General features: G+C 45.1%; 1 protein-coding gene across 3 annotated transcripts in view; it reads left to right on the forward strand.

Annotated features, from left to right (window-relative positions):
- Positions 1 to 4,920, forward strand: part of UPF2 (UPF2 regulator of nonsense mediated mRNA decay) — a 192,893-nt gene extending 187,973 nt beyond the window's left edge. For all 3 annotated transcript variants that reach the window (XM_085299318.1, XM_085299334.1, XM_085299326.1), the window contains one exon: positions 3,568 to 4,920. In XM_085299318.1, coding sequence (XP_085155444.1) covers positions 3,568 to 3,577 — 10 coding nt within the window. In that variant the 3' untranslated portion in view covers positions 3,578 to 4,920. The remainder of the gene's footprint in view (positions 1 to 3,567) is intronic.
- The last annotated feature ends 8,243 nt before the right edge of the window (positions 4,921 to 13,163 follow it).

Consider the following 13,163-nt stretch of genomic DNA (forward strand, 5'->3'; position numbering starts at 1 on the left):
CCCGCACTGCAAGTGTGGGAGATGCGTCCAACGCGCATAGCAGAGGTGAAGAGGCCTGATGGCAGTAATAGTTTAGAGGAAAAGAAAGACGAAAGCATGTGTATTGATGTATCCATTTATCAAAGATGTTTTATTTAAAAGGGATTCTTAAACATACTTGTATGCTCAAAACTGCAGTTTTGTGGCCATCTGGAAACTACCAGTACTCAAAACAGCTTCCTGATACAGGCTGGTTTGTATACTATGACTTTTGTTCGGGTTTATTTCAGCGTATTTTATGACTTGAAGAGAGTATAAAATAATTTGTGCAATATGAAATTCATGTGCTTGGACTAGTCTAGGTTTTGTGGATTGTCTAAATCTAACATTTACAGTGCAGAAGTTACTAATTAGGGTGCAGAAAATGACCAGGGCACCTTCGAGTTTCAGTAGTCCAGAAACACGTGCTTGGAAATATGACTGGTGCATAGAATGTATTTTTGCACAGGTTAATTGATAACCATTATTTAAAATCAAATATTGCTCTTTATCCATTTATATTTATATCCATTTTATATATATAATATATAGGCTAACACATTCTGCAGTGTAAAACTTCCAATTTTGTTATTCAGAGCCCTTACTCATAGCAGCAGCAATGTATCTAGACTGAGTCTACAAGCATTTATAATTCTTGAAATTTCTCTTCCATCCACGTTAAGGTACAGTATTTTTGTAATCTCTATATCATAAAATATTTATTGCTTTCATCACTGAAAAATCAAAGTCACCTCACGGCGCTGTACGCCAATACACTTAACGCTCCTGTGCGGAGTAAAAGTGATCTTTTGTCCAATCTCATAGCTCTGTGAGACCAGAAATAAGCTGACGGTTCATGGCATGAGAGGTACTTGAATTTAAATTTCCCTGGGTTTAAGCTAGTGCTCTGTCCAGTATTTTTCTTCTCTTCCTATATATACAGCACACAGAAAGGTAAACATGCTATCTATGAAAGGCCAGTTTTGAGCAGAGGAGAGCTGAAGGCAAAGATCAGTCCCCTGAGGTTCTCTCTGTCCATGCAGGGAGCAGGATCTGAGCTTCGGATGCTCTCCAGGTTCTCCTCCACATGAGGAAATGTCCTTCTGCTACCCCGAAAGSTCGTGCAACTGAAAGCAACAAAATGTATTTGGTAGAATAAGACACACAAGAGAAACGCTTGTGAAAAAGCGTTATGTCTAAAATATGTTCTAGGTGTTCGTTGTGTTTCTACTTCATGTTCCTGTTTTTGTTTAATGTGATTAGGCAAGAGAAAGGGAACAGACAGCACCGAAGCTGAGATTAGTCATGGAAAGCAAAGCAGCAAGTGAGTTTTGAGAGGAGGTGTTTGGAGGAGGAGGAGAAGGAAGGCGCCCGAAATTCGTGAAGAAATAAGTTGCTCCAGAAATACAAAGAGCAGTGTGGGTTGGTGGAGGACAAAAAGGGATTAAGGAGAAGTGTGTAACTTCATCTCAAAGATCTCCTATGTTAAGAAATTATAAGAATTCTTTTACGATACTGTCATGTCAACCATATGCAGAAAGGACTTGATTTCACAAGTCAGATATATTACCCTAGGCACGTTTCGGTTCTGAGTCATTGCTTCGTCTTGCTGCCTTAGTCTCCCAACGTCGTATGTGTAATGGATTCTTAATAATTTCCTAACCCATAATGTGCATTTTCTGTTCACATTTCTGTGTATTTTTTACAAGTTCCAGTTTTCTTTTCCAGATGTGGTTAAGTTACTGTGGTGGGTAAAATGTATCTGTGTTCCCCAACCACATGGAGGATGCAGCAGTATTAATGCTTGTGCAATGCTGCGGAGAAGCTGAGTATAAGATTGTTATAGAGTTCAATAACAGTTATTAGCAGGGGAGGGAGGTGGGGAGTTGCTTCAAAAAATTGATTCGTTTTGCACATACAGTTTAAGGGGTTTATAATTATGTACAAACTTTGATCTTGCCAATTACAGGTTTGGGCTTTTCTTTGAATTGAAGGAAGATGAATTCTTTCTTTCTTTTTTTTTCCTCTCTGCCGGCAAAGTGATGTAGTGGTATATTCCTAGCTTTTCTCTGTTTAAAAAAATTGTAATTTTTGTCCCTGATTTTTAAACTGTGTAATACTCAGGAGTTTTGTACTGTCTGCAAGTTTATAGAGACACTTAATGTAAAGTATGTTTTTAAAAATACCACTACTAATTCTTTTTTTTTTTTTTTAATCAGCAGCATCTTGCCCTAATCCTTTGAAATGCAATTTACTGCTTTATCTACCATCACATTGCCAGGGCAGCTGCTATTTAGGATGAAATAAATTTTTACTAAGTTAGATACAGCCAGTCCTAACCTAGTTCCTTCCCTCCACCTCAACAGGTAAAATTATTTTTAAGGGGAAATGGAGAGGTAAAGGCTCGTGCTCTGTAACTTGTTGATGTTTAAAGTTTCTTCTCAGTTTTAGCATTCTGCAAGTTAAATTTCATTTTACTAAATGTATTAAAATTAAAGCTCCTTGCTTTGCAACCATATGCCCAATGTTTCTAATGTTTTGTGTGTCGCAAAGAATTGGGAGTATAATATTGCATAATTCTGAAACACAGTTAAAACCAAAATTGAGAAATAGAAGCAATACCACAGATAAAGTTCCAGACATATCTCAGCTCAGTACTTCCTGATAAAAATATACAGTGTAAATAAAATACATGATCATATTATATAGATTGCTACAGTAATTCAGCATTCTTATCTTATTTGATAAATATTTGAGGTATATGCACCAATGCAAAGAATACTAGCTGTATGGTTTACGTGGTGAAAGACTTTATATAGCCCTTGAGATTCCTTATGATCATAAATACTGTCTAATTTGTGCTCTGGTTTCTACCACTAAAATTAATTTACATTCTAGAAGTCAACTGTAAAACAGTGTATCTGATGGCTCCCCGATCTGATGGCTAGATTAGCACTGCTTCTCGATTTCTCTGATCTTTTTGTATCGTGTTCCTGCAAAGTGGCATGACTGTTCAATGCATGTTTTTGTTCTTATGAAATATAAATGCTATTTTTCATGGGTGGAGCTGTTTTTCATGTACAAGGGATAGCCAAAGATTTTAGTGCAGCTGTTATCTATCTGAAAATGTTATTCTAAACAACTCTAGCGAGCCCTTCCTAATCATTCTAAAATACTTCTCCTAAACATTAAGAAATTGTGCAGAAAAATGGAAACTATTTGAAATATCTTGTGCATTAGTAGAAGTGACAGTTATCTGTGCACTTTAGGTAGTTTAGCATCTATTCTGGGAGAATAAGGTAGATGTCTAATTCTGAACTATTTTAGATGCTGAGATACTGTGTAGAGGGTTGTTTTTCTAGTGTAACTGCCTTCTCTTGGCAGGTGCAGTCTTTTTAAAAACTTGTACAGCTAACAGAAATATGTAACTTTAAAATGTGGAGACTAGAAGAGTTAACAAATCACTATCGATTGATTCCAGGGCTGCAAACCTGTGCGATATCAGATGTGTTAATATTAACCTGTTTCTTTTGTGCTTCCTTCCCTTAGGAGACGTTGATCCAGCAGCAAGTGTCGTTTCATTAGGTCCCGTATCTCTGAAGTTGTGGATAGTGGAGTCCTCCAGCAATTAAGTGAGAGCAGTGGACACATCTCAGCACGTCAGTCTAGAGCGTTCAGAATTGAAACCTGGGACAGGCTGGGGCCGTGGGGCAGAAACAGCAGCCTCCTCTCTTCCCCCCTCAAAAAACCCGCACAGAACAAGTGGAAGCTTCCAGGCATGGCCTACCAAAAAAAAAAAAAAAAAAAAAAAAAAAAAAAAAAAAAAAAAAAAAAAAAAAAGCAAAAAAAAAGACAAAAAAAAAAGCATTTTGTTACAGGAACTGTGTGAGGGTTAATCTTCTCATAAGACAGAAAGCACATGAATGAGATGGTTAACTTGACCAGTGAGCAGCTCACTGAAAACAAAGATCAACTTGGAAGGAAGATGGATTACACTGGAACAGGAGAGGTCTTGAYGGCTCAGTACGTGGGAAACGAAGTTACGCTATCTCTTAATCGAGTGGTCTGTTTGAAGAATGTTCTTTGGGGGCTCCAGATCTACAGCAGAAAAGTGTAGAGCAAACAGTAAAATCTAACAGGAAACCCTGACATGTAGGACAACAAAATTATGACGTTATCAAACATCAKATACTCCTCAGAGAGAAAGTTTTTGGTTAAGGCATAACTCTTTTTTTTTTTTTTAATCTATAAGACAAGCAGGAAAGAGAAGTTGGGGTGGGGTGAGCTGAAAAACTTAAGAGCCAAGGAGGTAAAATGTCTATTAAGGTTTAAAACAAAATGTGAAGCTGATTAACACAGGGTGTTGACCCCTATTGCTTGGAACAGCCTGACACCAGCGTAAGAACAGGGATATAATGAGCCCATTGTAAGTATCATTGAAAACCAAAACGTGCCAGTCAGCATGACAGGAGGATGTCAAGGAGCGGATCCAAATGTTTTGTTGATCTTCATGGGTTGATAAGCCTCTGTGTCTATTGAAACAAACAAACAAAAAGCTTAAAAAAAGATTTAAATAAGTCTGGAAACAAGTAGAATTTCTATTTTTTTCTAAGTAGAAATGAGGTTTCTTGGTCTGTTTCTGACAATCTGTTATTTATTAGCATAGGGTTTTGTTTGCTTTCAGGTAGAGGTAGTTCATTCAGTTAAGGAGCTCATCTGTATGTTACTAATTCTTTATTTTCTAGCTCTTTTAAAATTCTTTTTACCACTGTTTTTGGTTTCTGCATGTAGGAAGAGAGACTTGTAAAATTGTAACATTTCATACAGAAATGCCGCCCGATCTTCACCAGCTTCAGAAATCTGACCTTTGCCAATGCTGCAATAAAGTGTTGTAATTTAGAATAGGTGTCTGTCTCCGTAAATTCACTTTGGTCTTCTGCAGCGATCTTCTGAACACCTTGTGGCATCCCAGGGGGCTCCAGCTCGGGCACCGCTTCCTACGAGCAGCGTTGAAAAGAACAGCTGGCCTCCTACSAAAGCAGCCTTCCTGCCCTAAGGAACCGCCGACTGGCGTTAAAACACGCCTGCCGACTCGGTAAGAGCCGCAAGACCTGCTTGCCCTTCAGCGAAGCTGTGAAACAGCCGGGACGGTCTTCTTGCGCGCGGCCCGCGGCTCCGGCGCCGCCCCGGCCGCGAGGGGTGGTCCCCTCCCGCTCTGCCTTGCGCAGGCCTGGGGCGCACTGACCCAGAAAACTGGCCTGGGCTTGTTTTTATTTCCTTTTTTTTTTTTTTTGGCTAAATAAATCTTAATCCACGGTAGTTGCCTCTCTTGGCTCGTTACGTGGCCGCTGGGTCTTGTGCCAGCACGCGGAAGGGTGAAGCGCCGCCGTGGGACCGGGCGTGGAGCRGAGCAGGAGGGGAGCAGAACTCCTCCTCTTGCCGCTGCGGTTTTGGTTTGAGTAAGCGTGACTGAGGCTGCGGCCTCGCAGCGCGCGTCCTACCCCGCTCTGCCGGTGCCGCGTTGAAGGCGGCAGCCCTCTGCTTGGCCGAGCTGTGCTGCCGGCTCCAGCGGTTGCAGGGAGTTTTAAAATACGCTTGCCAGCGATGCTTCAGTGAGAATTCGAGGTTTTTATTGGGAGGAAAAAAACCTACATCCACTTAAATAGAGTTACAGTGCTCTTTGAGCGCAGGCACAACGAGGTTCTTAGCGCAACTTTAAATCTGCTCCGTCTCCTGCCTGTGTCCTGCTCGCGTTTGCCGATGGGGAAGTTCCTAGACTGGTGAGCGYGTTTTCGTGGGGACCGTCCTGGGCAGCGCGTTTTCCAACTCAGAGGTGTTCAGAACGCTGTATTTATATTTAGATACATTTCTCCAGATTTCTGCAAAAGTTGAATCTCTTTTTGTAAGAAGGCAAGTACTTTAAAAGTTTACGGTTACCAAAAACCCGCCTTTTAAATCAGTAACCAATATCCGAGGCTGCTGTTTTGCCCGTGCGCAGGGAGGCAAGTTCCGTGTCAGGGTTACGGGACGCAAAGTCCCCTGTACCAAGTAGGGAGACTAAATCTTCAAGCCTTCCATGTAAACCAGAGAAAAGCCTTTGTGGTTTTCTTTGTATCTTCCCCCGCCCCCATTTCTGGTTTGGTGGTGCCTGCATTAAATCACAATTCTAGCGGAGTTCCTTCCAATACGTATTCTGCAGCAACATGGCTACGTCCGYTGGTAAAATCTAATTTCCACTTTTTCCTGATGGAAGAATGCCAGTTCCTAATAGCAGATTAAGCATCTAATTGTCATCCAAAGTAAAGTGGATTTCCTTTTCTCAGCATGCTGCTCAGGCTCAAAGGCATTCAATTTATCCAAATTCAATAGCTGCATACTAATAAAATACATGAATTAAATGGTAGCTGTATTTTGTTTTTATCAGCCTAATGCTTTAGATGGATTTGGATCTGTGAAAATTCTTCTATGGAGTTACCTGCTAAAGATATTTCGGGGTAAACTGGAGCTTCTCAGTTTCCTGGCCCTGCAGCACTGTTCTTTGGTACTACTAGGTGACTTCTGGCTTCTTGTCAAGGAGTTTTACTACCTACTTTGCATACAGTTTTTTGCTGTAGGGGATTGTGCAGCTTCAGGTAATTTTGTCATTAGAACGGTTTGTCTGTCCTTTAATTAAGTACCCTTAATTAAAATGGGCACACAGTGGTTTTGATGCAGGGTCAGGGGAATACCTATATCCATAGTATTTTTCTTGTTAAATACGTAAAATAATTTATACGCTTATGTATTTTTTGTGCAATTGATAAAATTGCATCCTGTGATTATACCAGTATAATTAGGTTCAAGTTGCAGTCTACTTTTCTACTGAAAACTTATGTGTATCTTGTGTTACCAAAGCAAATCAAAGCAAGGGACTAGCAAGTTTTTGCAAAAGCTAATGGCAGTAAGCAGAAATAGCGTGAGCAACGTGAAAAGTTGCTCCAACCCTTAACGAACAGGAGTCGGAGCCTTTCGCAGGCGCTCCTCAGGACGCAGCGCTCGGGTCTGCTCTGAGGATGTCGGAGCAGGGCTGGACTGGGGAGTTTCGGAACATCGTAATAACTTTTTCAGCAGCCACGTTACTGCCGCGTGGGTTATTCTGCGCTCGTCGGAAATCGCGTAGAGGAAACCKGGCGGGTTTGTGTCTTCGCGGCACTTCAGCCTGAACAAGGGGCCTGGGAACTGAGYGGCTTCGCCTGCGCTTCTCTGTTGCCTGGAAGCGCTGCTGCTTTTTCCAGGCTACGGGACRTTTATTCCTGATCGGTGAYGCYGTGGCTAATGCCGTCGGCCCCGCTYTCCTACGGCGCGCCGGCCCCCAGCTGCAGCGGGTCCCTGCGGTCGCTGCCGCGAGTCTCGGCGGCGTCGGACGGGGAGCGGGGACGTCCCCGGGGCGCTGCTCGGGGGACGCCCGCTGCAGCGGCGTTCCCGGAGCCGCCTGGAAGCAGTTGAACGCGGAGCGCTTCCCCTTCCAGGAAAGCGTACGCAGCCCGAGGMGCGAGCGATCCTGCGCTCGCTCGCGTGAAGGGCTCCGGCGCGCTCTTTCCTTGCCCTGGGAAGAGTTTGATCAGTTTGATCCCCGGGCAGCTGCAAACCCGCGGGAATCGGCTACGCGGGCGCTGCGCTCGCYGCCGCTCTGGAGGGGCCGCGAAGGAAAGCCGGGTACCAACCTTCGCGCTTCTTACCTGCTCCTGGCCACAGCCAGTAGCGCTGTAGTAGTGAGAGTATATATATAGATGTGTGTGTGTGTGTGTGTGTGTGTGTGTGTGTGTATATATATATATATATATATATATATATATATATGTATATGTATATATATGCCAGCCAGGTAAGTGGCTATTTTTCAGAGTAGTAATACCCTGAATAAATGCATTTTTTCTTTTTTTTTGAGCGTTGCGATCTGTTTTTTCCGCCGTGACGTTTTTCCTGCGGTTGCGTGCCGCTCTGCCCCACCGGCGCTGCTCCTCCGAGGTGACGCTGCAGCGTCTCCTCCCCGAGCTCCGCTATAAATAGGTGGTTCTCACCCCGCTGAGGCACTTCCAGGCATGCTGTGAGTAGGAAACTATTTGGGAAGGAATCAAACAAGCGAGTAAATGTCAAAACATTTACTTGTATTGTTTGAGTTATAGACTTTGCTTTTAAGTTTTTTTGGGTGTTTTTTTTCTGGGGGGGGGGGTGTAATTGCGACATTAAAACACTCGGTGTTTACGATCCCTGTTAAAAGAACGAACAGTGTTCTGCTTAAAGGCCTCCTTCCTTCCTGCTTCCCCTTACCTGCATCCAAGCAGTCAGGCAAACGAAAAAATGTCCGTGCCACTTGAAAAGGTTTTGTAATGTTTATTCCAAAGAGCTGTGCTCTAAGGAGGAAAAAAATAAAAGAGTTTTAAGGGGTGAGCAGGTCAGTAAAACATATGTCCCATGGAGGTGTCTCCTTGGGGCTGAGTCCAGCCGCTCTCCAGGTGCGGTGGGCTGGATCTCCCTCGGCTGTGACGGGAGTCAGCTGTCTAGCGTGGGTGTAGTCACCTAAATTCGGTGCCTTAATGTGGAGCTGAGTCCCATAGGTGCTGAAACGGCAATGGTGGACCAAGCCGTGACCACCTTTCCCGAGCCAGAGGATGACCCAAAGAAGCCACTTTCTGAAGCCCTCCCCACCCCCGCAGTGAGGCCGGGGTGTCACAGCTGCTGCGTGGGCTTGGCATGGCCACCACTTGCCCTTGCTTTCATCCCTTGCGGAGGGAATGGCCCCTGGCAGCCCCCCTAGCTGGCAAGGGAAGGCTACGACTGCGCSGCCCGTGCTTCCTGCACGGCGAGCAGCTCTTACGGCTACGGAGCTGGTGCGTATCCCAGCGCCAGTGTCTGGCCAAGCTCGTTGTCCTCCCTGTCATGCTGGCAGCCTAATCAATCATGATTATTTATATATAAATACACATACATATGATTACATATATACATATGTGAGTATATAATCTTATACATATATGATAATATATATATATATTCCTATTAAGCTAAAGATCAGAGTGCCTGTTGTTCTCTCCTGGGAAGCAAGACTTGAATGTGTTGGCAAGACCCTAAGCTATGTTTGGCATCTCTCTTACATTAATCCAATAAATGGTTATTAAATTGATATGAGCCACTGGAACTTGCATCACTGGCATGATGGAAATGAATCCCACGTAACCAGGGAGTGAGAGGGATCATGGAGAGAGCTGCAAAGTCTTTGGCTCTTATCTCTGAGAAACTCTGCCTGTGGTGATGGGACTCGGGCTTCCTCCCCAGCCTAAGGGCAGGAAGAGCAGTCCTTCCAGAGGAAGGCTGTGCAGCCAGGCTGCTCTGGGAGGAGTAATTCCATTTCTTGCTGGGAAGTCATCTGAGCTGCTCCAGGAAGACGCAAATTCCTAGTCCCTCCTGCAACAGCCTTTCTTCTCCAGAGGAAAGATGATGCATGCAGTACCAGGAATTAGGCAAATTCGCCTTTTTTTTTTGTTTGTTTTTTTGTTTTGTTGTGACAGCTGAGAGGCATCAGTGCTTGCAGTCAGTTGTTCCAGCTGGTCCTGACTCCCGTGCCCTCCTGTGCCAAATTATGGGTCTACTACCAGCTGTGGGTTTTGCCTGCAGTGAAATGGAACCACCCTTTGGGCTCACAGCAAGCATCGCTACYGTCTGCTGGGAGAGACGCCGCGGAGGAAATTCTCTGCTCTCCCGGTGCCTGGTGCAAAGCCCAGAGGTTTATTACAGGACATACAAGGAAACGCTTTGCTGTGCACACAATACCCATTTCCTGCACTTGAGCGTACTAGAAAACTCATGTCATAAATAAAAATTAAACCTAATCAGGCAACCTAAATCCATTTAGGAAGGCAGGAAATGGTCCATRGTAATGAAGTTTGTTTGTGTCATGAAGTCTTAAGACCCTGTTGGTCTCCTGCCCTGGCCCTAGCTCGTATATTGGAGGTAGAAATGTGTTGGCAACTGTTTCACAGTAGAAGTTTATCTGTGAAGTCTCTCTCCTGCTGCAAGGGCTTGTACAAAAACTCTTGGTGTCGTGCCACTCTGCAAGCACCAACACAAGTGGACTTATCTGCAAAGTCCAAACAACTCATTGCACATGTGGGTCTAGGCTTCCTGGCTCTTGTTGCTTTTTCCTGGGCTGGTAATTGGTTGTTACATGAGTGGTACCTGGAGAGGAAGGGTGATGCAGGGTCAGTGCACACACCTGGGAAGCAGAAGGCCAGTCTCATCTCTGCTCCTTTTCCTAACATCACTGCCTTCATTTCCCAGCCATGAAATGCAGCCTTCCTCCCCCAGCTGGGTAAACAGGCAGAGAAGAGCGGATAAAAATGGCACGATTCTCCTATGCTTACAGTAACAAAAGCCCCAAATGTGCAAAGCTTCGATTAAAACTACGAAAAAAAGCTGTCACAGAGCTGAATGAGTGTTTGCYAGTGGGACTGACCTTCCAAAGCCGCTGAGGAAACAAGTGACAGCGCTGTCTCCTGCTGCTTCAGGAGCAGTGGAGATGCTGAGGGGTGTGTGGCAACCACAGGGCAAGAGCCTGGCGGTGAAGAGCTGCGCTAGATCTTCAACAGCGGTTTGAGGGACTTTCGGGCTGCCCATCTTACTGGCTTTGGAAATCGGAGCAGCTCTCTAATTTGGTGATTAAGCAAATGCACTTTTACTTAAGTTCAAACCTTCTCAATGTAAGCACTAGTTTGTATCACGTTAATTTACTTGCGGGGAGGAAATCATATTTAAAACAGTAAAGAAGGGGGAAAAAAAAAAAGAAGATTAGACTGTGTTTTCCCACCCTCCAAGGGGGCTGTAACAGTAGCACTTGTGGTACAGAGACACTCGTTTGCAGAGACAGCGATGATTCAAGGATCGCGGTGTCGCAGCAGCCTGCTGCCGCCCGGCCTCAGGCCTGGTCACTGCTGCCTTCATGGCACAGGCCCAAGATTTGTGTTTCTGGGAGTCAAGCACCGGGAAAAGCCACGTGCTAGTGCTCAAAGTCCAGCGTTCCTACGTGCCATGTTCTTCACACTCTTTCAGTTCATCATCCTTAAAAATGTCTCAGGGAGGTCTAGCCCCCCCCCCCAATCCCCTCCCCATAGAGCAAGGGCAGCCACCTGCCCAAGAGCTTTTGGGAACCTCGAGGAAACAGCTGGCAGGTCCAGGGCTCAGTAAAACATTTATTAAAGCCCAGCAGAAGGTACGAGGCCAGTCTCAGACAACAGCGCAAGCGAAGCTGGCCCACCCCTTCCAGCCTGCCAGCTGGGCTCGCTCCTCTTTCTCACACCTGTTCAGTTTAAGCCTAAGGTTACAGAAGATGCTCGTTTTTATTTTGCAGCTTGCGAACAGCAGGAGGTAATTATGGCCCGATGGTTTGGAGGGGAGGGGACGCTGGAGTCTGGGAAGTAAGGGCTAGCCCTAGTAACTAAAATAATCTTTCCTTCCGGATCCCTTGATGTAGGAACCCATCTTACCAGTCAGTAACTTTTAGTCTGGGATGCACCAGCTACTTTTCAAGCAAGGCATTTCCTAATTTGGGAGGGGTTTGCTTAAAAAGGAAGAGAGAGACCAGTTCTGAAGGGGGAAAAAAATGGCCAAACAAAAAACAAGCAGCGCAGGAGCGAAGGGTGTGCTTCCTGGGAAGGGTTCGGTTCAYTCAGCTTGTGCCTCTTCCCGCGTTGGGGAACCAGGAGAAAGGGGGGGGAAGGGGCGCATGGAAGCAGCCTGAGCTTCTTGAGCTTATGGTGGTAAAGTTTGTTCCTGAAAGCTGAGAGGAATAAATACAGTGGCATAGCTGCATCCAAAGGCAGGACAAAATTATCTACAAAACCAAGCACATACCACACCGGCCAGGTATATATAACACAGCTTGGCCCTTGCTTAAACCTACTCAGCAGTGGCCAAGCAGGTGTCCATGACATACCAAGGGGAAGGCAGGCTCAAACCCCTTTACCTTAGGGACTGAGGCCATGTCCCCCTCTTGCTGAGTTCAGAAATCACAGAGATGATGATACCTTTCTGCACCAGGGCCCTTCCAACATGGCTCTGGCCATGCTGCAACCCCTTAGCACGGGGCTGGGAGAGCAGTAAGCCCATCTGATGCTACTACTGCTACGCCGCTCCTTCCATTGCTATTTGACCACGCACGTAGCCTCTCAACTCACATATGCAGCTCGGTGTCCAAAGTATTAAAGGCAGACTGGTAGGTGGAGCAAGGCCAACTTGCTCTCGCATTCTTTGAGCAGAAAGAAAGGGTAAAGTTAAAGGTAGCATTTAATGGTAAACACACTTAAGTAAACACACTTTGAAGTTGCGCCTCACAGCTCACACTCGCCCTCTCCCCGACGTTTTCCCTCCTTTCAGTGCTGGCCTATTATATTCATCAGCCCAGATGGTTAGCATCCAAGTCATCAAGAACACGTTATTTTTTCAAGCTGTGGGCACTGTTGTGGCACGTAATATACCTGAAAACCGAAACGTAATGGCTTGGCCTTGTAGCTGACTCTGAGGCAAACTGTGAGCAATCCCGCGCAGCCACTGCAGAGCTCGTTGCTGTGTTTGATCTGTGATACCAGGGCTCCTTCTCTGCCAAGAATAATTATGACCAAGCAGACAGCTAAAGAATGCATTCTGTAATTTTTACCTGGGTGGGTTCAGTTACAAAACGTTTTGAGTTCACTTCAGAGTGCTGTAAATCACCGTCATTTTGTTTGTGCTGCCAGCAGTAAAGAAAACCAGACAGTGTCGTCGATGACACGATCATCTACTTTTAGACTCGAGGCTTTCCTGGATGGTGCTTATGGCCAATGCTTTCAAAAAACATTTATTACTGAGGTAAGATGCCAAATAGATTTAGACTCTARCACTGTCTAGTGCATGGGTGCTCAACAACAGAGGATTCATCAGAACATGGAAAGCTTATTCCCAAAGCCACAGCCGTCCATCTGCGCGGTGTTTTATCCTACAGCAAGCAACAAGCAATGCAACGTGGTTTAACTTTCCTTCATTATAGAGTAAGCCAAGCTGAGTTATCTTGCACTGCCTACGGGCTGAGGATACAGAGAGTTGCTGTAGCCCGGCTGACATGCCCTAACTTGGAC

This window comes from Rhea americana, unplaced genomic scaffold (assembly GCF_003343005.1).
Source record: "Rhea americana isolate MKP2758 unplaced genomic scaffold, rheAme1 scaffold_1, whole genome shotgun sequence".
NCBI lineage: Eukaryota > Metazoa > Chordata > Aves > Rheiformes > Rheidae > Rhea > Rhea americana.